The sequence below is a fragment of the Gossypium arboreum genome, chromosome 1 (genome assembly GCF_025698485.1).
Source record: "Gossypium arboreum isolate Shixiya-1 chromosome 1, ASM2569848v2, whole genome shotgun sequence".
Classification (NCBI taxonomy): Eukaryota; Viridiplantae; Streptophyta; class Magnoliopsida; order Malvales; family Malvaceae; genus Gossypium; species Gossypium arboreum.
Window position 1 is genome coordinate 103,154,462 of NC_069070.1, and position 24,825 is coordinate 103,179,286.

Sequence of the window (24,825 nt, forward strand, 5' to 3'; positions counted from 1 at the left end):
ATGTTATAAATGGTGGAATGGCTTGTAATGATATAAGTAGGTTGAGATGAATTGGTGCCAAATGTATCATATTGGTTTAGATGTTTAGGAGCATATTTATATGATATGACTTCGTTTTGAATTTGGTATGTTTTGAACATGTATGAATGGTGTTAAGTGAATTCTTTTCACCTATTTGCAAGATGGATTTGAAACAAGTACCAAATGACCTATTTTTGCACTAAGTAGATTTCTCATCCTGACGTCGTTTTCCTCTTATCACAACATCAGCCAACAGTTTGTGACGTCCCGTTGTCAGGTGGTCCAACGTCGTGACGTGACATACTATTTTGGTGACTTCATGACATGGGGAAAGTCTCGTCGTGACGTCATTCTAAAGTTTTGAAATCTTTGCAGTTTGGTCTTTGTTCAATCCTGGGTCAACTTTGAGTTTACGAAAGCTCATATAAAGCTTGAGAAAAGTTTAAATTTGTACTAAATGACTTATATGATAGTAGTTAATGATTTTTTGTTCGAATTATCTATTAAATGTCTATAACTGTTTCATTTTGTATTGTATCATTCTGTAGCTCAATTTCGACAATTAGGATGGGTGAGGGGTGTTACAAGGTAGTCCACTTAATTATGCAATTTTTTTTTAAGTCCAACTTCTTAATTTATGGAAAGCATGTTGGTGTCTATAACTATTTCATTTCTCTTTTTTGCATCAATTAAGTACCTGAAACAAGCTCAATTTAGAAATTAATTCCCTAATGGCATATAATCTTCATTTTATTCATGAAAAACATGAAAATACAATTAAAAAAAACTAAAACTAATCATGAAATCTATTAAATACAGAAAAGTAATAAAAGACATTACAAAGTACTCGAAAATAAGCTCTTTAAGTGCTTTACAAAGCTTAATTTGACACATCAAAATACGATAAATCAAACTCCCTTACACTTAAGTCATTGCTTATCCTCAAGTAAACACACAAAACATACATAAGACGACCCCTGGAATATTTTGAACAATAAGAAGCGTGGCAATCCAATATTGAATTTATACAAGACCTATCTCACATGCAACTTAAAATTGATGTTTAGCTAACTTAAGTACTCCTAAAGTAAATCTACTTAGTCCACTAATTAAAAAACTAACAAACCTAAAGGCAATTTAAATGAATAAATAATTAATTATGTTATCCATCAACATAAACTATATAAATACATAGTATACATAAAATGTGAATCAAAAGCATTCAATATGCTAATTATATACAAGTCAAGAACAATATGTAAAGGAAATGTTTATGTCACATAGGTCTTCTAAGCTTATAACATTTTGAGGCTTAGGAAAGTTTGAATTCAAAAGAAGTAATAACTTAAAACGGTTTAAACACTAGAAATAGTAAAGCACATGACATTTTTTTTCCTTTTCTTACCAAATTTTGACCATTAAGCTCACCTCCCTTATCTCTCCTTCTCTCGCCTCCCTTTTATCTCCAAATTATGGAGGATATGGTTCAATATTAGAAGGTACAAAACTAGCAAGTCTAAGTGCATTATGAAAATAAAATGACTTTTTAAGCTCAAAGATATTTCATCGTTTGAGCACATTCTACTAAATCTCATCATCCACTCACATTCATTTGAACATGTTCTATACTTTTATTCACTCACTAAGTTTTTTTACTCTTACATTGCTTTTGTTCACTCACAAATTTAAGCACAGTTTAGCAAGAGTTTATACCTGCCATATTGAGCCATTTCCTCACTTTTTTCGCTTAAATACACATTTTTTATACCACTGTCATGTATATACCTAACCCTCAATATTCATGGCCCAACGTCCATTTCTTAGTGAAAATCAAATATAGGACATTTCATAATGAAGCCTAGAAATTCAAGAGCCCTTTTTGCATGTTCCTTTTCTTGGTTGAAAGTTCGGGCTGTTTAAGTTTTGAGTTCTCTCACTTTCTTTTCTTCTTCTTCTTTTTCTTCTTCTTTTTTTTTTTTTTTTTGCATTTCTCTATTCTATTTCGAACTGTAGAGAGAGTTTCAATTTTTTTTGTTTCAATGTTTTCCCTATCTTTCTTGTTTTTCTGCACATTTCTTGATTCAAATGGTTTCTTAAACCTAACATGTTTTGGCATTTGTGTTGTAACAGGGGAAGAAGGAAGTATTTCTTTAATTCAATTTAATTTGATTTGATTTGTAGTTCTCTTTTCTTAAATATGATCTATTTTGGTACTTAAATTTCATCTGTTTTAGATTTGCAAAAGAAAAAAAGGTGTGAGTATATATTTGATTGTAATAAGTTTGATGATTTGGTTGTATATTAAGAAAAATGATAATTTTTTTTAAATTTGAAACTTTCAATTTAGAATTCTTTATATGTTAAAAATTTCTAAGTTAGTTACTCTATTTTCTTGTCATGGCATTCGATACTATCACGATTACTAAGGAAAATACTTTGTCTTCCATTGAAGAATTAATCATCTAATTTGCAAAGTTTTGATTTGTTTTACTATGAAAAGAAAGGTTTGCAGGTTAAAGTTTCAATTTGTGATAATTAAAAAATATGTGTTAATTTGAGTTCATAAGCCAGAACAGCTAATGGAATTAAAAGAATATTAATATCACTTTTTAAAAATTATTAAAAATATTATTAAGAGATATTTAATCTAAGTCCTTATTATATTTTTAACAAAGAAAAAAAATACTTACCATTATTTCAGATTCAATCTTTTCTTTTTAACAATTTTATTATATATTCTGATCATATTTGCTCTTTTTTGACACAATGTCTAAAACTACCCATAATCCCTCCCTAACCTATAAACAGGAGAATAATGCGTTTCAGCACACTTAAACCTACGTCCTCTTACATTGGCAACAACGTCCATCCAATTGAATTAATACTCAATCGACCAAATTCAGTTGTGTATAAAAATTTTAATCTCTTGCATTAGCAACAATATCTATGCTAATCAAACTAATACTCAATCGACCAAATTCAATTGTATATAGAAATTTTAATCTATCACAAGTAAAATCACAATTTTAATTTTTTATAGATTAATCTTGAAAATAAAAAAATAAATATTAATTTACTAAATTAGGGAAGCCCACTTATATAATTTATCCTTAAAAATAATTGAGGAAACTCACCCCATAATCCTTAAGATAGCTCCACCCTGAACAAGGCGACATATGTAAGGGTACGATATCAGAGTTGTGCCCTTCATGGTGTTCAACTGCTCAATGGATCATTGAACTTGTAGGCTTGTAACTAATCTTGATAAGGGTGTCTCATAATGGCTTTTATGTATTGGCATGAATATTCGTAAGGGTCTAGGTTGCTGCTTTATTATTACTCCCAATGGATCTGCAATTATAAATGATAATGACGACCTAAATGATATCATCATCATCATCATTAATCAATTAATTACATCTGATTTCTATCTTAAGAGAAGCTTGCTTCTTTTTCTTTTTTCTTTTTTTTTTCTTTTTTTTGAGCAAGAGTTGGTACGTGCGGGTAGCAAAAGCTTGAGACAGAAACGACTGATTGGGTCTAATCAGTGCCTCGTGCATGCTCATGCATGCTGTCCTACTCTTTTTTCTACTGTAGCCCACTTTAACTTTATTGATGTGAACCTTAGCCATAAATTTCATCCTTTTTGTAGAGACTACGTTTTTCTTGTATTATAGTATTATATATATATATGTTGTCTGACCAGTTAATTTGTCAAAGCCAGTAGGTGCATGCGTAATGATTTAGGGGGGCCAGGGGCTTCAATACGATAGATATACGGGTCTCTCTATCCGCTAATTAATGGAAACAAGTCTCTAGACCAGGATTAAACCATAATTGGAGCGATAATGTTTAATTCTTTATTTGATATTTATTAGAGAGAGAGAGAAGAATTACGTGACCTTAAATTCATCATGAAAATGTATGTTATACGATACATTAGTATAGAGAGATGGAAGAGAAATTATATTCCGAAAAAGAAGAAATAATGTTTGTTGAATTATTAGTAGGGAGTAGGGACACGTGCGGTGCAAGGCATAAATCAATCAAATAAAAATGGTGATTGGATTGGCTACAAAAATTGTTGCTTAATAGTTGATATGTTTTATTACATTATTAAATTTAGACAGACAAAGCAGCATGGGTCATGGTGCATAATTTCTGGTATACTTTCACAATCCAACAGGCGATGGAGAGCATGAGGTTGGGTTGGAGGGATCAAATTTTCTGCATTTCACAATCACGCGCGCCATCATCCAAAGGCCGGGCCCCCCTTCCCCCTCGTGGGCACAATTATTGCCCACGATTGCAGCCCCCCACTCACCTTTTGCTTCCTTATTTATTGCCATCAAATTCCCCTCCTACTATCCCACATCGCATTCACCTTCACCTTACACTATATTGATTGTAGCATGAGGATGATGATAGACTTGGGGAGCCAGAGAGGGCCTCTCCATATAAATACAATAGATATGGCAACCTCTGTGGAGTGTGGGCGGGAAGTTAGGTTCCGGCGATCGTTATGGTCCCTGGTGGAATGTATGGTCCCTTGTTGCGGCTTACCGCCTTCAATGTCAGGCACAGTTTCTAGTGACACGGAATCAAGCCATGGCTCAATCACTACTTCAACGTCAATTTCAACTTCAACATCAACCATCACGGGGACTTTCTTCGGGTACAGGAAGGGGCGCGTGAGCTTCTGCCTGCAGGATGACAGCCGAAGCTCTCCGCTTTTACTGTTGGAGTTGGGTGTCCCTACTGCATACCTTGCCAGAGAGATGCAGTACGGTCTGCTGAGGATAGCGCTGGAGTGCGACGACAAGAGCAAAGAGAGATGCGGGCTTTATAACGTCCCCGTTTGGTCCATGTACTGCAATGGAAGAAAGGTGGGGTTTGCCATTAAGAGGAAGATGAGCAGCAATGATGCGGCGGTGCTTAAGCTCATGCAGTCCGTGTCGGTGGGAGCCGGAGTTTTGCCGGTTTCTCCAAAGTGTGAAGAGGACGGGGAGCTGATGTATATGCGAGCTAGTTTCCAGAGGGTCATTGGGTCACCTCATTCCCACTCATTTCACATGCTTAATCCACTGGGTAGCACTGCTCAGGAACTCAGTATCTTCCTATTCAGATCCTGACATCTCTTTATGTATATATATCTTATTTTCGCACTCCTCCAATACTCTAATCAATTTCAAAACTTAATTTTAAACCCAATTCCACCTTTGAGCCTAGGATTATGTTTTTGCTTAAAAAGAAAAACACTAAAGAGGTTGAGTTGAGTTAAAGTGATAAAATAACCCAATATTTCTTAAGTAGAGTTTGGAAAAAAAAGAATTCAATTCCAATTTTAATTTACACTTAATGTTATTTCTAAATATTTAAAATTGTAGAATATATATTGAATGGATAATAAATATTATTATTCCATATAGGATTATTAATTTACTTTCTTTCTTTTTTTAAACAATTAATACAATAAAGAATTAATCTATATTCATAATACTGAAAACACCACTAGACTTATCACTATTAAGAATCTCAATTAACTACAAAGGAGTTGTTGTCAGAATTTGTACCCCTACCAAATTAGCCGAAACCATATTAGAAATTCAATTAGCAACATGATCAGCTTCTCTAAGAATGTGCGTAGCACTTAATGATCTTTGTCTTGAAGTAATCTCTGAATACGCTTAATCAAAGTTGAATTCGGATTAGCTGAAGTTGTCCCTTGAATTGCTTGGATTTCTTGACTATCAATTTTGATCAAAATTCTATTCACCCCTATTCTTGTAACTAGAATGGATAAACTATCAAGAATAATTCATAATTTGACTTCAAAGGCATGAGCACACACCCAAAAAATGATTAAAGCCCAAAATTCATTCCCCTAGGTGATTTCGCAACACCACCTTCAACTGCAGAACCTATAATCAAATTAATTGTCCCATTAATATGTAGATGAGTTCTTTTATCTAGTAAATGTTCCCCCCGAGTGGAGGTACATTCTCAATTAAATCCCTCCTTATGTGTGGATAAAAATTATTTCACCCAAATAACAAACACTATAATAATCTCATCAGCTTTTCATAAATTATCTTAGAAAATAAATAAATTTCTATTCTTCCAAATACTCCATACAATGAAAATAAATAGACTTCCCATGTATATGACTTTCGTGTTTGTCCAATTTTGCATCATCGACATAAAGTATTTGTTTTTATTACTTTTAAATTTGGAGTAATTTAGTTATCATTGCAGTTTTTTTTTAACCAAATTTGCCATTTCTGTAATCATTATCATGTGATTAATTTTAAATACAAAGAATTATGGTATAATGTTTTATTTGTTCTTTTAGTTTTACATAAAAAGCCATTTTAACATTTTATTTGATTATTTTTGCCTTTCTTAGCTTCAAATTTGCTTCTTCTTCTTTTTTTTGTCAAAATCACTCTAAAATCAATGAAAAAGTTAACATTTTTTAATTTTACTGACATTGCATGCATGTGAATTGCCACGTTGATGATATGTCAACATTTAATTAACTTTAAAATTTTTAAAAAATTCAAAAAATTATAAAACTATTTTTCAAAATTAAAGATCATTAAAATTATTAAAATTATGAAAAATATTTTAAAATTTTAAAAAAAGAGTTAAATGTTTAATGTGTCATTTATGTGGCAACCCACGTGTATGTCACATTAACAAAGTTAATGAATGTTAATTTTTTTCAACTATTTTGGTATGATTTGACACAAAAGTCAAGTTTAAGGGCTAAAAGACGCAAAAAATTAAATGAATGATTAAAATGATTTTTCTTTTCTTTTTTTATAAAGTTGGAAGGCGAAATAAGTCATTATGCCAAAAATCATTATACACTCATTGCTACTTAATATATTTTCCAATTTAATTAACCTAATTAAAAGTCTATTTGATAAACGCAATTTTAAATACTAAAAAAGCAAATAATGTAAAAATAAATATTATAAATTAAGTGTTGAATTTAATTTATAAAATATGTTTGGTATATAATTTAAAATTAAATATTGAGTATATTTAGATTGTTTAAGAAATGATAATATAATCTTAAAAGAAGTGAAATAAAATAAATCTATTCTCTATTGAGTGATAAATAGGTCATATACTCATCATTTTCTATACATTTTTTCAAAAAAACTCTATCTAGTCATTTTTATCGTGGGTTATCAAATATATTTAAAAAAATTAATGCAATACCCTTTACTCAACCTAAAAGTCGATAAGATGCAGGACGTCACATTAGTTGCCAAAGCAATTAGTTTTCAAAGACCATAAATGAACTCAAACAGGCCCACATACATTAAACTAGCATCAAATATGGTCAAACACAAAGCCAAGTTATGAATCTTAAGGCAAACTAGCAAAATGTAGAGCTATGTATCGAGATACTGAAGTCATATCTTGAGACATGCCTCCTCTTTTTTGAAATTTTAGCTTCGAAGTTTGAAGTTTTGAGACAACAAGACCATGTCTCGAGACATTGACCCTTATGTCTGGCACACAGCCTACGACACGGTCGTGTGACCTAATATAGAATTGTACACAGTCTACCACACAACTTGCAATATGGCCGTGTGAGGGTATTTCGAATGCTACATGGCTTGGGCTATGTCACTTGGCCGTGTGACTCCTATTTTGAAAATTTTGAGTTTTTTCTCTGAACTTTCTAATTTGCATCAAATGGGTCATTGATTGTTCTTAAACTATTTTTAGGGCATTGAAGGCTCAATTTAAGACCCATAAAAGTATGTTTTACTTTGATCTTAATTATTTATGAAATTTTGTTATTTGTTAGTGATTGCTTTGAATTGTACAGTAATACTCTGTAACCCTAATCCGGCGACGGAAGCAGTTATGGGTGTTACAAATCATCCTTTTACTAATCCTTCCTTATCAACATATCTTAAAACAATTGCCATTTTCTCTCTTTTTTTTACTCATCTCTTGCTTCATCCACAATAATGCAAAACTTTCTATTATCAATTTCTTCACAAATTGCTTATGAGTTCTATTGGCATAAATTTGCAATATTTATTTTTAGATTGATGAAGAAGAATATGTAGCATTTTGTGGACTACTTTTCATAACATCTTCTACTTTCTTATCATAAGATGTTAGTAGGTTTATTAATTCAAGAAATTTTTTGCGATTTTTTTTTCTAAGCTTTCATCATGTCTTTTGAAGGCACAACCTTGAAGCGTCAACCATCAAACAACATTTATACCGATTTTAAGGCATAAAAGATTAGTTGCAATTTGTTGCGTAGTTTACCTATCAAATGATGCTTCACTATGTTGAGCTTGATTCGTTAAATTTGCATATGGGAAAAGATCCTCATAATAACAAAATAGAAGTCTTTCTCGTGAATTATCATCAGTCTTTTTGAGATTCTAAACCATTTGAGAAATGTTCATGCATTAAAAGTTTTATACTGTTAGATAAACCCTTAAATTATATATATAATAATTTGTGACAATATAAGTAAAAACATATTACTTGAGTCTTGAATAGCGATGGATCATTCTCTTCCAGCAATTTAGTATAACTCATGTTAGATGAAGAATTGAACCTCTAATTTGAAGAAAAATCCTACATAAAAATATTTTTACAATACATGTACTTAAATATTTACGACTTTTGACATTTAAAAAAAAATAATGCATTCAATCAATACCTGTAGAGGATGAAAAAAGTGATTATGGTAGTTTGGAGTCATTAACATTGGGATTTGATGATAGGAAGAATAACCATGAGTTTGAGACTCATTGGGAGAGGCATTACTGGAGAACCTTCGTGCATAAGTGATTTGTTTTGTTTCCCTTGGTCAAAATAAAAATTATTTGTTAAATTCAAGACATAAATTAATTAAATAACATAACAAATAGATGCAAATATAATAATAAAGGAAAGCATATTCACTTGATATTTTTTTCCTTATCTTTTGAAACTTGAGAGATCATTGCCTTCGTTGTTTTTTTCTTTTGATTTTTCTCGAATTAGCTTTTCGTTCGAGAATTTCTTGAACCTTTTGGTTTGACACATAGAGGATCAAACATTAAATTTTCACTTGATCTCCCATTGCCATCATTGATAGCATCTTGGAAAGATGTATGCTTTGAAATTTCCGAAACATTAGCTTCTTACATAATGGTTGTCTCCTTTTCAACTAAGTGCAATGCCTCAAATAGTTTTTCTTTGAAAATTTGAGTACACTTAGGAGTCAATAAACCTTTTTCAAAAAGGTTGTAACCGATATGATTCAACTCACTGAGGCGCAATAAACAACTAGATTTTTCTTCATGTGCTGATAAGGCTCTAAAATCACTTGCCAGCAATGACTTTGCTTTTTTTGTCCATCTCCTAAGTATATATTTTTCGGGTATCTCTTTAATGTTATTCATAAGAAAAACCCGTAAAGCATGACGACAAAGTAATCTAAGACTTTCAAACATATTACAACTACATGAGACAATGCTATTTGGAACATCAAACTCCACACAGTAAATTCATTCACGTCCATCTTCAGTCACATGATATAAAGAAATATTTTCGATGTTACTAAATTCAACACAATTCAAGCTTATGCAATCCATCAACTCCTCTTCAAACCTTTTAAACATAGCAAGAGTGTAAACATTGAATGCATGCTTCAAAATCCCATGTCTATTAACTTTGTTTGGTGCTCCACTTTTACATCGAAAATCTTGATCTAACTCTATCTGGAGAAATTATTTTGCTTTTCCTCATAATGTTGTATAACCTGAATAAGAGATAAAGAGCAATTCTTAATCTGATGTAATATGCTATTCATACTCTCGCTTCTTTGAGTGGATCTAATTCGAGCTGAAAAAATATCTATGCTAAAGGCAGGGCACCATTTTACACGAAGCTCATATAGTCTCTTAAGCCAAGCATGATCTTGAAGTTCAAAATTTTCAATCACGGTAGCCCAACTTGATTCAAACTCTATTTCACTTTCACATCCATAAAAGCATTTATTAAATTGTGCTTTGAACTCAGCATTGACAAAACGACTAGCAAGATGTTGTTTAGCATTATTTGAAATATGCCACATGCATAATCTATGAGAAAATTTTGGGAGGACAATCTCTACTGCTTTCATCATCGATTGATTGTTATAAAATTTGAATAGCATGGTGCGAAATGTAGATTTTAATGGTTTAAGGACTGTTTAAGAATTTTACAAAATTTGGTTAATGAAAATTTAATTTAAAGAATATTAATTGATTAAGTTTGGGGGTGAGGATTAAATTAGATTAAAAAATTAATTATTATGGATGATTTTGTAGAATATGTTTTAAAGATAGATTGTGTGAAATCAAGTATTTATGGAATTGGAATCAATTAATTGAGTTAAGTTAATATTATAATTATTAAGAAGTTAGCTGATTGGTTGCTAACCGTGGGAAGGAAAAGATCACTGAATAATCGTCTTCAACATTTCGTATCTATCGAAACTTTGTAGGTAAGTTCGTAGTCTTTGAACTCGAACTCTATTTACTTTAACTAATTTAATTGTTACATTGTTATTTAATTATCTTCTTATATGTAATTTGGTTGTTCCGATTGAATGAAGAATTATGGAATGATATATATATGATCATGGAATAGTTTAAAGATTTACTTATAATTAATTGTCGCAAATGATTAAATTATGAAGCAAGGAATTGTGGATTTTGTATTTATGTATGTGACTCTCGGTTTATTCGACCAGCGCTAGGTGCAAATCTTTGTCGATTTATTCGACTAGTGCAGGTCACATCTACTGTCAGTTTATCCGACTAGCGTTGGGTGCAAACCTTTATTATGATTTATCCGTTAGGCACTAGGTGCCATCCAAAAATTGATCCATATTGATAATGTATAATTGATCTATTGAAAAGGGTTGGTATATGAAAGTTATCATGGAAGGTGTATGAAAGGCTCATGTTGAACTTTATAGTAAACTTAATGGAAATAAAGATTACATGTCATGGATTATAAAAGTAAGAACATTAAGTGTAATTGTAGTTCTTTAAGTTAATGAACTTACTCAATATTTGATCATTCCTTTAAGTACAAGTTAGGTACCTATTTTTGTTGACGACTCAACATCCAACAATAACAATCCTGAACTCAATATTGGTGATTTTTTCTTTTATGTCTTGACATGTACCTAGCATGATAATGTTTTAAGTTATAATCTTTTGGTTTATAGATGAATCTAGTGAAGATTAATTATATGGGAAGTGTCACGTAAACTTTGAATGATGTTTATTTTAAGGTAAATGCTTGTATATAAGTGCTTTGTGGTGTATATGTAATGGTTATCTATAATAGTGATCCAAATGAAAGGGTTGATTTTGTATGTATGTATTTGAAGTGTTTGAGTTGAAATCTTAACGCTAGGTTTAGATTATGATGTGTGTACTGGTAACTTGATATGAGTCAATATGTGTATCTTTAAGCTTAAATGTAAAACATTGGGTGCATGCTTGTGACATGAGGACATCGCTTTGGTTTTGGATTGATTTGGTGTTTGAATTAAGGTGTCATTTGAGGCACATTGATTAGATAATTGGATGTTTGCATAGGTGAATTTATAGTCTTTTACTTCAAGGATGAACTTGGCATGAAATGAACTTGTTAAATATGAGGTTTTACCGCTTTTGAAGTAAGGTATTGATATTTTGGCATTTAGTATCGATACTTGACCATATGAACAATTTTTAAGACAAATAGAATGCCAAAATGGTATCGATTTTATTTGAGTATCGATATTTTTATACCATGAAATAAATATCGATACCCTTGTTTTGTAAAGAAAACATAACCGAATTTTGGTATCGATTTTCAATAAGGCATTGATACCAAATAAAGATTTACGAAAATAAATCTTTAAACTTTAAAAAATCATTTTTCATGAATAAATCTCCCAAATAGTTACTTATAGATTTCAAATTTTCATTATGTTTGATTTGATGTGATTTGATGATTAATAATTGAGATCTTATTTTATAAAGTGTATATATATAATAATTATTGAGATTTGTTGTAATACCTTATTACTTAGGTCCGGTGATCGGACTGGGTAAAGTGTGTTACAAACTTTGTCTATCATGTACATTCTTTCAGGTAGGAAAGTCATTATGAGTAAATGTGGTTAATCCAAAACGACCACTTTGTTTGTTATTAAAAAAAAAAAACATGGCAAACAAAATATTGTATCTTTAGAAGGCGAATATTCTAACCAAGAAAATTATTTGAACCAAGATGGTTGAAAATAATGAGAAAACTTTTTTGAACCAGAAACCGAATATTTTAGAATGATGGGTTGATATAGTCCATCATTAAAAAAAACTCTTCGAAATTTATAATGTATATTGATCGAATACTCATATATTTTCTTACACAATCCAAGATCACACTCTAAATTAGAAAAACTAATTGTCTCAACCTCAACTTTAGGAATTTTTTAAGGATGAGTCTTACAACTTAAAGAAGTAAAAGATAAAGGAGGTACCTCAATTTGTTAGGCTTCCAAAAAAGATTGCGTTGTCTCAGTATTTTAAATATTTTTTTAAAATAGAATCAATTGTTTTAGATTTTATATTCCTGAAAAATAAATAAAATAGAAAAACAAATAAACGATAAGATTATAAAATTTAAATTATAAAAATATTAAGTTAAAAGAAATTTAAAAAAGTATTAAATTTCAAATCTACTATATTAAAATAAAATAGATACAAAAATATATATATTTCTATTAAGTAAAACCTATTGCAATCAACGAAAGAAAAATTGAAATTGAAAATAAAAATTCCATGGCTATATGAGTTCAACTATTAAGAATATGAAAAGGAAAAATTAAAATTAAAATTAAAAGGAAACAAAAATAACTAGTGAATCCACACCGGTGAGCAAGATTCAAAGCGGAGAACGGTTTTCCAGTTCAAAATTCTTCAAAAATTTGAAAATTAGATTTTTACGCAAAGAGAAAAAATAAACTAAACATGATGTGGTTGTATATGTGTGCAAATCGTATTTAAAAGTAATATTTAATAAATAATAAAATATATGGTTTAAAATTAATTAATAACAACACAGAATATTTATGATAGTAAAACTACAAATAGTAGATTAAATTATTTATTATTGTATTGTCATCGATCTTGAATCGATGTCAAGTTAACTTGTAACATTAACTCAATCAAATAAATTATTAATATATATAAATGATGAAAGTAATAAAATTAAAATGTATAAAAATATAAAAGATAAAGCTTTAACCAAGTGGTAAACTAAAGTTTTATTAATTTAATTGGTTTGAATTCAAATCTGTCATGTACATATGTTTATTGGATTTTAAATTTTAAAAATAAAATATTTTCGAATAATATAAAAAAAAATTCTCAAGACCTCTATTGAATTGAGCCTAATAACTAATCATCCGCATTCTGTAGACCCATTAAAAGGGTAAATAATGGCCACAAGTTTTAAAACTGCTCCATACCCAATGTGAGAATCAAACCCTTGACCGCTAATTAAGATAGAAGAGCCCATTGCTATCTCACCTAACTCTCTCGTGATTTAATATAATTTATTTTATTTATTAAAAAATTAATTGAAAATGATATACATAATAGAAAGAATTAAAACCGGCTTAAAAATAATTTCGGGCTGCCCCTACATTCACCTTTGTTTATAGATAAAACTATATTTATTTAATTATAAAAGGAGTTTGGGTTTTATTATTTTAAATTTATTTAATATATTGAATGATTTTATAAATTTGAAATTTTTATTAATTAATAATGTGTTATGTTTTAAATAGAATTTTTAAAAGATATGACTAAATTAATTAATTATTATCTAAAAAAATAAAAAGATAATTTCATCGTTTATATAGATTATAGAGGTGAGATTCAAACTCAAAACCTCAAAAACATATGAGACCTCAACTTTGTGGCATTGAGCGAAGATCTCATTCACAAATGCAATATAATCTAGTAATTAATAATAATTAAGTAGAAAAAAGTGTGCATGCAAACAGCTAATGTGGCAAGGGAGGGATGAGTTGCGAAGAGACAGAGATGGGGGACCACTTGGCATTGTTGAAGACACCCATATAGAAAAATCACAGGAATCAGGAGGGCATTGATTAATTAATTAATGATGGATGACGAAACTCCCTCAAGCATGGTATGGTAAGAAGAGTTATGTATGTGATAAAGAAATGAGTTACTCCTCACCTCTCTCTCAGGTCAGGAGCAACAAGAAGATCGCTTCTTCCATTCTGTAAGTGATGAATCTTTATCTACGGGAAGAATTTGGTAACTACGCCGCCTTCCTTGAACCACATATATATGGAGGATTTGCAACTACCCATCAGACCAAACATCTCCATCATCCATTCACAAAAGGACAACAATCGTATACTTACAGTTGCTTACCAATATTTACTGGAAACCATCTGGGTCCTTTGTAAGCAGCTAGCAACTAATTGCTTTAGGGAAGGACTATTTCCTTGTTAACTTCATCATATGATTATTCTAGTAAGTTACCTCCCTGGTTCATCAATGGTATCTTTGCCACCATGGCATCCTTCTAAGGCTTCTTTCAACTCGGTGGTAGGATGGGTACGCCTACCTGAGCTCCTGATTGAATAGTATGATGTTGATATACTTGCAGTAGTAGGCAGAAGCATGGGAGTTGAGGCACAACTTAACATAGATTCTCTCCACATCATTAAATGTTGAGTTCAATGTATCATAAATTGACTTGAATTCAATGTTCATTAAAGTGAAAAATGTTAAATCTAGTCAACCCATATTTAAGTTCTCCACACCTTTATATTTTCATATTATAATAATGTCATTTTATTATTAATAAATGATTAGATAATAGATTCTACACAACACATTATACCCCTAACAAACTTTGTGTGAAATAACATGCCTTTTTTAATATTTAATTATTTTTTTACTAAAATAAAAAGACAAATGTAGGAGGTCTCTTTGCAACTATAGTATCACTTGGTCTAGCTGTATTTAATTTTATTTAAAGTGGGCAACAAGACTTTGTGATTTGCCCCAACATTTAAAGAGAATAATACCAATTTATATGTAATCACTTTGCAACAAATTTTATTAACATATTTAAACTCTCCTTGAATGGACAATAAGATTATTTTCAGTGAAATTAAAAATAGCGGTGACGGTGAGATTAAATAATATAATAATAAGATTAAAATTAGCGGTGAGATCTAAACACAACATTAGTGGGAAAATGAGAATAAAAATAACCATTAAAAAATATGAATAAATAATATATTATTAAAAATAATTTAAATTAAAATAGTATGTATATTGTACAAAAATATATATGTATATTAAATTTTAACTACTTTATCTTATATTAAATAATAATATATTAAAATTACTTTGTACCAATTAACAATTAAGATACCGCATTGCTTAGAAATTATACGTGGTTTTTCCCCAACTTCCTTGGCTTGTCAGATGTTATATTTGATAATATACAAGTTTCTTGAAATGCTCCTGTTTAAAAATAAATAAATAAAAATAATAATAAAAAGATAAAATGGGAATTATGGTCTTTCTTTGATTAAACAGGAGCTTTAGTTGATACAAACATATATAATCGGTGACACAAAAATACATGGGCGGCGAGAGGGAAGGCACCTGCGCATTTTAAAATTGAAGTTTTTAACTTTTGATGTTTTAAAATTTATATAATTCTAAGTTAATATATGATAGAATTGCACTCTACTTTCCAAAATAATAACTTTTTTTATTTAAAATAATAAAATTACATTTTAACTCTTTGGTTCTTTTTAGCTCTCATTCTCCCAGGTAATTTACATGCAAGCATGTAATCAATTTCACATTTGCAGGTTCAGTGGCAGATTGGAACCTCTTTTTTTTATTGCCCTCCTACTTCTGTTCGTGAGGCACATACTAATGGGTTTCCCATACAAAGATTTGTTGTGATGTAATTCTGCTCTTTTCCATTACAAACAAAAAAATCACATATGCAGGTCTCTACTCTTAAATGCCAATAACCGCTATTCTGAAGGCACCTGAACTTCCATTTATACGATTTTTGCATTCATCTTTTATTATTTCTACTTTTGCTACTGAACTTGATCTTTTCTTTCTAAAAGGTATACTTTTCAACTAAATCTTCAATACCTGTTTGATGATCTTAGCTATTCATTTGATTTTTCAAAAGGTATTGTTTTTTCTTGAAAGGAACACAACTATAATCTAATGATCAGCAACTATACTGAAAAGTTCCTTTTTTTTAAACAAATATACTGACAAGTAGTTATCCCTAGTTTTATGAGCTACTGTATAATATACCTTCCTTTACCTTTAGCTTTAACATAGCACTAACTCGTGTGTCACATACTACATTTTGTAATTAGTTCCCGAGGATCTCCATACTGAACTCCATATCAAACTCAATCTGTCTTGCGTTTTCTGAGGCACACCCGGCAGGCTAATGTCACCGCACAAATTAGTCCTACCAAAGCAAGAAGCAACACTGCAATAGTGGACAAGGAAATCCATAATAAGGAAAAGATATATACATAAAAGTATAGAAATAAATACTAAGTGAATTAATACAATCAAAAGCATTAATTAATAAAGAGAGAATTACTCCCCCGCCCCCCCTCTTAGTTTGTATACAGAAAGTACTTGTGAAAACAGAAGATAGGGCTCCTATGGAAATATATTTTAAATTTACACTAATGTAATTAGTGAGCATATGGTAAGCTACCTGATCAAACACCTAAATGCAGCGCTAAGTACTCTATTTAGAACAAGCCAAGTATGTTTCAGTCTTTGGTTCATCTTTTCTGTACTCTAAAATGGTAGGTTCATTTTGCATTACAGCACATATTCTCCGGTTCAGTTATCCTGTTTCCTCCAAGACAATTTGGTGTCTTATGAACTTTTTAATGCTACTAAAATAGGTGAAAACAAAAGGTTGGGAAGATTCAATTAGGATACCAAAAGCATCAAGAACTGCTTACAAGCTAAAACAGAGTAAACCAGAATAGCCAAGCGATATCTAACAATCCATGGCAGTTTCACTTCCAGAGTGCAGTGTCTCTGATCTTGTCCTGCTTTAATTGTACGATTCCATGCTTGCAATTCAGATAATGAAATATCTACACCAGTCACAGGAAGTCCATTTATATCACGGACTTGAATTTTCAAGTTCACTGGAGATGCATCCCAATCGATCTGAATTGCCCCAAAATTTGGCTCACCTACAGAATCCAAAAACATTGAAACTTCATCAGCATTTACATGTAAAAATTGAAAAAGGAAGAAAAAGAGGGAGATGACAAACATACCATATGTGCATGACCTATATCTGCAATTTTGGTTCTTAACTCTCATGGTACTAGGAGTAAACCATGCCAAAAATCTAACTATGAAACGCAAGGGTGATGGGAGCACCTTCTCAACAGCTTGGGTTAACCCACTTGAGGTAATGTCGTACAAGGGATATCCAGCAGCACAGTCATATCGTGTAATTTCTCCAAAATGAACATCTCCACTTATGAAGAAGACTCCATCCCTCTACTCAGGAAAAAAAGAAACATAAAACAGCAATGTACTCTCAGACCAAATCAGGGAAAAAAAATATGATGGGGAGAATATCCAACGTATCACTGTTTATATGAAGTATTTGGTTGAAACAGAGGTGAATGACAAAAATGTGTCATTATTACCTTACTATCATTTATCAACTTAAAAAGGCAATCCCTCTCCTTTGGAAAACGTCCCCAAGACTCCATATAAAACAAGGGTCCAGTTGTACCAGAGAGATTTGATATAACCTGGAATTAAAGGCACAAAACCTCTAAGCCATGCAGAGTATCAGAAACTAAAAAACAAAGGAAAGTGGAAATGCAAATTATAATCTATTCCAGAGAAATAAAGTGAAACATCTTAGAGCAAACACTAGAAAGGATCATATCTCTGAGTAAGGTTAAGGTTACAACAAATACGGGAAAACTGAATGCTACTAATGACACAGAGAGACCAAAGAGCTACAAACTGTTAAGATTTGAATGCTTTCCAATAAGGAGCTCATTTACAAGGAAATATCCAACAAAAAAATTCGAACATGGAACTTCACAATTGAAATAATCAAGTTAACATTTGAAATACCTGAATAGAAGAGCCAATAATGGTAATGGCCGACGGTGGACCCCTCAACTCTTTCCCTAACCATGACCACTGTGAATCCCCCAAGACGCTCCCGTCACTGGATAGAGGATCTCTGTGATACCTAGTATCTAATAGGACAATCTGAGGAAGCAAGTTTAGAAACAATGAGTAGAAGTCTCTCTATAGGTGCTTATATTGACAGAAAGAGAGAAAAATGTCATAGCATGTGAAGAATGTAAACCTTCAGAGTTTTAACTTCAATCCATTGGTAGAAAAACCACAGCAATTGGAAAGCATGTTATAGCCATACCTTGACTTGTTTACCTGGAGGGCCAAATGTATAAGATGTGTAAACACCATCCTGCTTGCGCCTACAGTATGACCAATAATCCTATCCCAATTATGAAGTTATAAAAAGAGAAAATAGATGAATGCAGTTGCAATGTCGTAGTGAGGAAGGGGCGACCTGGGACTGTCTTGGGGTTCATCTAAGAAATCGAGAAGAAGTCTCTGATTAGTAGTTTTGGCAGAAAGTTCTTTGCCAGCATCATTGAGTCCATAATCATGATCATCCCAGGTACCAACGACCTAGAGCAATAGACATGTAGATTTTGCATGGGTGGACATAAGAATAGAATATAAGCGGCGAGTGTTAGGCCTTGGCTTAGCTTAGCCTACCTTGGCTTTGGCGCGGAGACGTAAATAACCGGGAACGTTCTTAGCCGAGTTGTATCTGGAAAGCATTTCGGAGGAAGATGAAGGAATGAATCTGGGAGCATTCTTCCAGGGGCCAATCGTCCTTTCCTTTCCCAGAAAGTTGAAAGGACGTCTAATGTCTCCATATATGTTGTCACCCAGCCATATGAATACTTGAGGATCAAACTTGTTGATGGCGTCCCAAATGGGCTGAAAATAACATCAACAACAACAGATCATAATACAATTGCTTTGCGATATATCATTATTAAGGACGAATAGTACAAAATCCAAAGTAATGGAGTACTTGCTTCATGCTTAGGAGTGAGGACCGACTTAGAGGATTTAGGGTTTAAAAAAAAAAAACCTGAGGAGCACTTTGGTTGGCACAAGATCCGAAAGCAATACGAGAGAGCAGATAATGATCGTCGGCGGTTGCTAGCAATACCTGCAGAACGCCTGCTGCCAGCACCGCTGCTACTAACCTCTCCATTTTCTTTATTTCTTTCTTCCCCTCAAAAAAAGTTATTCAACCATTGGAATCCTGTGCCTTAAATCAGAGGAGGAACCGAATCCCACACTCACCGATTATAATAGATTCTACATTAACAAATGTACTCTGAAATTTAAAATCCAAGGACGGGTATTGTGTTTGACTTTAGCGATTAAAATTCGTTAAAAATATGTAGGAAAGAAAAAGGAAAGTTATTGCCTTTAAACATCTTTTTTTCTATTTTTCCTGTCGGTTTTATCTAACAAATTCCTCCTGTTTATCATTCTCAATTTTGACTCTTAACCTTTTAACATTTCATTGCACCTAAATGGAGTGTTGATTAGTTTGATATAGAGGTGATCATGGGCCGGGCCGGGCCGGGTTCGGGCTGGGCTCAAATAAAATTTTAGGCCTAATACTAGGCCCGGGCCCGGCCCGGACCGAAATATGAGCCTAAAATTTTGCCCAAGCCCGACCCGAAATAAAATTACTAAGCCCGAGCCCGGCCCGGCCCGACCCATATTAATTTTTTTTCTTATTTCATTAAATAAAAAATTTAAAAACATAAAATAAATATTAAAACAAATAAAAATAATACTAAAACAATTTTTAAAACAATATACAAATTAACAATATAATAAAAAATAGTTATATTAAAAATTTAAAATAATTAAAAATAAAATAAAAAATATATTAATATATAATTGGCCGGGGCGGGCGAGCCCGGCCAAAAACTCTTACGAGGCCCGGCCCGCTTTTTAAACAGGCCTCGCTTTTTTGCCCAAGCCCATTTTTCGGCCTATATTTTACCCAAACCCTCCCATTTTTCTAGGGGCCTTCCAAGTCACGCCAAACCCATGATCACTCTAGTTTGATATAATAGTAACGGATACATTTTAAAATTAACTATAAATTTTTATTTAATATGTAATTTAATATATGAATTTTAATTTGATATAATTATTCTATTGTGTATATTAAATTTTAATTTCGATTCAATAATACACGTTTAAATAAATTAATACATCAATTTATTTTTATATTTGATAAATATAATTATTTTTGTATGCAATATGTAAACATACAATTATTTAATATCAATAATTGTGTTAATAATTTATGAGAATTGAATCAAATCAAAATTTGATATATAAATTTGCACAAAATTAAAGTTCATTTATACAATTGCATATTGAACCAACGTTTATATATAGCTTTGGGGTTTATATTGAGTTTTATTATAACAGATGTCCATAATGGCAATAAAACGATTGCAAAGTAATAAGAAAGAAAAAAATACACATATTTTACGTGGAAAATCTTTTCAGAAAAAAATCACGAGCAGAGGAGGAGTAATTCACTAATGTTGAAAACTAAATAATAAGAAGAGTTTCAACTACATCTATTTAAAGATTGAAAAACCCTACTCTAATCAAAGTAAAATAGAAGAAATGTAGTTCTATACAGATTCTACAGATCTCTTTATTTTGCCACTATATTTTATTTCTTTAACAAAGATTTGAGTCACACAAACTCTAATAATCTCCACTTTGACATAAATTCTCAACAAACAAGTTCTCCACCTCTTCCACAGAATACATAAATGGGTATTCTTCAACAATGAACACTAACCAAGTCCAAGCAATGCTCAAATTTGGTTATAGGAAGTGGCTTAGTCATCATATCTGCAGCATTATCATGAGTACTAAGTTTACTTTCAACAAGATCACCACAAGCAATAATATCATGCATAAAATGATATTGAATATCAATGTGCTTTGTTCTCTTATGAAACATTTGATCCTCCATAAGGAAGATGGCACTCTAACTATCACAAAACAATGTGCTGACCTGAAGGTTTTTATTGAGTTCACCAAAGAGTCACTTTAACCAAATAGATTCTTTACAAGCCTCAGTAATCGTCATGTATTCAACTTCAGTAGTAGCCAAAACAACTATAGTCTGCAAATTGGCTTTCTAACTATTTGTACAATCCCGAATAGTAAAGACATACCCTATGAGTAACCTTCTTTTATCAATGTCTTCGGCAAAATCAGTACCAACATACCCAATGACTCCATCTCTAGTTCTTCCAAAATGTAAGCAAACATTAGTAGTACCTCGTAAGTATCTGAATATCCACTGAACTGCTTTTTAGTGTTCTTTACTGAGATTCGCCATGTATCTACCAACTGTGCTAACTGCATATGATAAATCTAAACGTGAACAAACCATAGCATGCATGAGAGGTTTCACTGTACTAGAATATGGAACACGTGACATGTAGTCAATCTCATCATCTGATTGCAGAGACAAAATCAATGAGAGTCTGAAGTGGGCTGCTAATAGAGTACTAACAGGCTTAGCACTTTGCATATTGAACCTGTAAAGAACTTTCTTAATGCACTATTTCTGACTTAAGTATAATTTACATGCTTTTCTATCTCTAAGAATCTCCATTCCGAGTATCTTCTTTACTATTCATATATCTTTCATCTCAAATTCTTTACTAAGTTGGGCTTTGACCTTTCTTAAGGCTCATTTATCTTTGGTTGCTATCAATATGTCATCAACATAGAGTAGTAGATATACAGATGAACCATCATAATTTTTCTTAAAATAAACATAACTATTAAAACTGCTTCTTTTGAAATCATGAGTAGCTATAAATGAATCAAACTTCTTGTATCACTACCTAGGTGACTATTTCATGCCATAAAGGGACTTTTTCAGCAAGCAAACATAATCCTCCTTTTCTGAGACTATAAAGCCCTTTGGTTGATACATGTAAATATCTTCCTCAAGCTCTTCAAGCAAGAATGTTATTTTCACATCTAACTGTTCAAGTTCCAAATCATACATAGCCACAATACTAACTAAGGCTCAAATCGAACTATGCTTAACAACTGGAGAAAACACGTTTGTGAAGTCTAAACATGGAACTTGATTGTAACCTTTCGCAACCAACCTTACTTTATACCTGGGTTATTCAACTCCTAGAGTCCCTTCTTTCTTCTTGAACAACCATTTACAATGAACAGTCTTTTTACCTTTAGGAAGTGATAATACTCTAAAATGACATACTTTTATGTGTTAACTGCATATATTTTTTGAGTATGATCCTACTAATTTAGGCTTTTTATGATTTTTTTATCTTTTAGGGACCAAATTAAAGGCAAAAGGAAATTTGGGGGTAAAAAGTGTGAATTTAAAAATAAAATAGGCCAGCATGAGAAATAGGAAAGAAGTGGTGCCAAAAATACAAAATATGAAAGACTTGGGGGCAAAAATTCAAAGAACAGATTTAAAAGCATAAGACTCTATTTAAATTTGAATTTTAGGATTATTGTTAGGATTATTATTTAGACTTAATTTCAGTTTTTATCTTTATTTATCTTTTAGAGTTTAAATAGGAACAAACTAGGTTTTCTATGTACTATAAATAAGGGATAGAGTGACATAAATATGGACTCATCTTTTCTATAAAAACTCCATCTCCCTAAAACTCTTAGTTTTTGTTCCTTTTATTATTCAATAAAATTCCATTTGATTAAATTTATTTCTTTTTTCCCCAAAAATCATGAGCCACTAAACTCATCTAGCCAAAGGTTGTTGAGATTCCCCAAAAAAAAGCATGAGGCTTAAAATCTGCACTTAGCCTTCTCAATGAGTATTCATCGTTTCTCCGCATTACAGGACTGATGCTTCCGTCCATTTCCTTCCAAAAGTGATCTTTTCATCTTGTGCAAAGGCAACCGCTTTGTATGTTTTGGGAAGGTTGCACAGTCGGTTCGTTAGCTTACTGCGTCAGTAGTTGTCGAGCCTAAGAAACAAAATGGTGTGGCATTTGCCATTGAGAAGTGATGGTCTAGTGTGAAACGATCCTACAAAAGTGACGGTTGGCTAGAGTCAGGTTCCTCTAAATCTTAAGGCTAAAATCTAAGTGGAGTTGGTGGTTATAGGCATCCTCTTCCACTATAACTGGCCTATTCTGTCATGAGAAGGATCACCTAAAAACTTAAGATTGAACCTAAGGAAGATCGAGACAACCGGAGGCTAGAACTCTCAATCAAAGAACCTCTTTTCTTAATTTTGTTTTCCTTTACAATTTCAATTTCAATTTATACAATTTCAGCCCCTCCATATTTTTAATTCTGTTTTTTTTTTCAGGTACGCAGTTTTTTCTTGGGCACGACTATGCTCGGGATCTCGAGGAACAAAAAGTTGTGCAAATCCAGTCCCTGAGGATTTAACCCTACTTCTCTTATACTATTCTTTTTCGTTATTTTATAGGGATAGGTTATTTTTTGTACTTCCAACAACACACAAAATTTTGGCTCCGTTGCTAAAGACTGGTAACGTATTAATCTTGTTTCTTTTGTTTCTTATGATCAGATCTGCTTCAGGTATTCTTGCGTTTGATTCAGAAATAAAGAAAACTGCGAGAGCTAATTGTAAGAAAACAAAGCTACGTAAAAATCAGTTAGAGGTGGTAGGGACTCAAAGTAACTCACCGCCGGAAATAGAAACAGGCTACGAAGTTGAGTCTAGGGTTAACAAAAACCCTACTCACACACTAGAAAACGAAAGAATATGAATTAATCCATCAGAAGAAGTGCTTAACGCTGGGTTAACAAAAACTCGAATCTGGCACATTAACTTATATCTCAAACGATTCTAAAATTGGTCGAAGCTCCTACAGAACAATCATCGTTATGCATTGCTTATCCTACTATAAATACTAATTTTGAACTGAAGTAATGATTAATCCAGTTACTACTGACTTTTCGCGGATTAAAAAATGAAAATCCACACAAACATTTAAAAGAGTTTCATATGGTTTGTCTTAGTATGAAACCTCAGGGCGTAACTAATGATCGAATCAAATTGTGTGCTTTTTCTTTTTCCTTAGCAAATTCTACTAGGGAATGGTTGTTTTATCTACCTCCTGGATCTATTACAACTTGGACTGATCTTTCCCGTTTGTTTCTTAACAGGTTTTTTCTAGCATCGCGTACGGCTAAATTAAGAAGAGAGATTGTTGGGATAAGGCAAAAATATGTGGAGTCTCTTTACGACTATTGGGAGTGATTCAAGAAATTGTGTGCAAGTTGCCAATAACATGGGATAATAAAGTAGTCTCTACTCTAATATTTCTATAAGAGCTTAAAACCCATAGAGATGAATATGGTAGATGCCGCCAGTAGAGGAGCATTGGTCAACATGACTCCCCAACAGGCAAGGGACTTGATATCCACAATGGCTGCAAATATTCAGCAATTCCGAGCCAATCTTGAGCCCAGCATAAGGGTTCACCAGTTAAGTATTTCAGCTTTAAAAGATAAATTTGATCGACTTATTAATATCATG

The 24,825-nt window shown here is 31.9% G+C and overlaps 2 protein-coding genes across 2 annotated transcripts; one reads left to right on the plus strand and one right to left on the minus strand.

The window, feature by feature from the left end:
- The first annotated feature begins 4,358 nt into the window (after positions 1-4,358).
- LOC108482349 (protein MIZU-KUSSEI 1) lies at positions 4,359-5,232 on the plus strand. Its single transcript, XM_017785472.2, has one exon. The coding sequence runs from the start codon at positions 4,434-4,436 to the stop codon at positions 5,151-5,153; it is 720 nt and encodes a 239-aa protein (XP_017640961.1). The 5' UTR covers positions 4,359-4,433; the 3' UTR covers positions 5,154-5,232.
- A 10,993-nt stretch (positions 5,233-16,225) lies between these two features.
- On the minus strand, positions 16,226-19,778 carry LOC108480681 (uncharacterized). Its single transcript, XM_017783756.2, has 9 exons — positions 19,330-19,778; positions 18,945-19,172; positions 18,733-18,854; positions 18,577-18,637; positions 18,267-18,407; positions 17,825-17,932; positions 17,444-17,672; positions 17,117-17,356; positions 16,226-16,623 (listed from the first exon to the last, which is right to left on the minus strand). Exons 1-9 carry the CDS (start codon positions 19,453-19,455, stop codon positions 16,541-16,543), a joined length of 1,338 nt encoding a protein of 445 aa, XP_017639245.1. The 5' UTR covers positions 19,456-19,778; the 3' UTR covers positions 16,226-16,540.
- Positions 19,779-24,825: the final 5,047 nt, after the last annotated feature.

Excerpts from the sequence above, each read along its gene's own strand:
- LOC108482349 (XM_017785472.2), top strand. The coding sequence starts at position 4,434 with ATGAGGATGATGATAGACTTGGGGAGCCAGAGAGGGCCTCTCCATATA.
- LOC108480681 (XM_017783756.2), bottom strand. The coding sequence starts at position 19,455 with ATGGAGAGGTTAGTAGCAGCGGTGCTGGCAGCAGGCGTTCTGCAGGTA. Across the intron at positions 19,173-19,329 it reads CCAACCAAAGTGCTCCTCAG|CCCATTTGGGACGCCATCAA; the intron begins GTTTTTTTTTTT and ends TGTTATTTTCAG. Across the intron at positions 17,673-17,824 it reads AGTTGATAAATGATAGTAAG|AGGGATGGAGTCTTCTTCAT; the intron begins GTAATAATGACA and ends TTTCCTGAGTAG.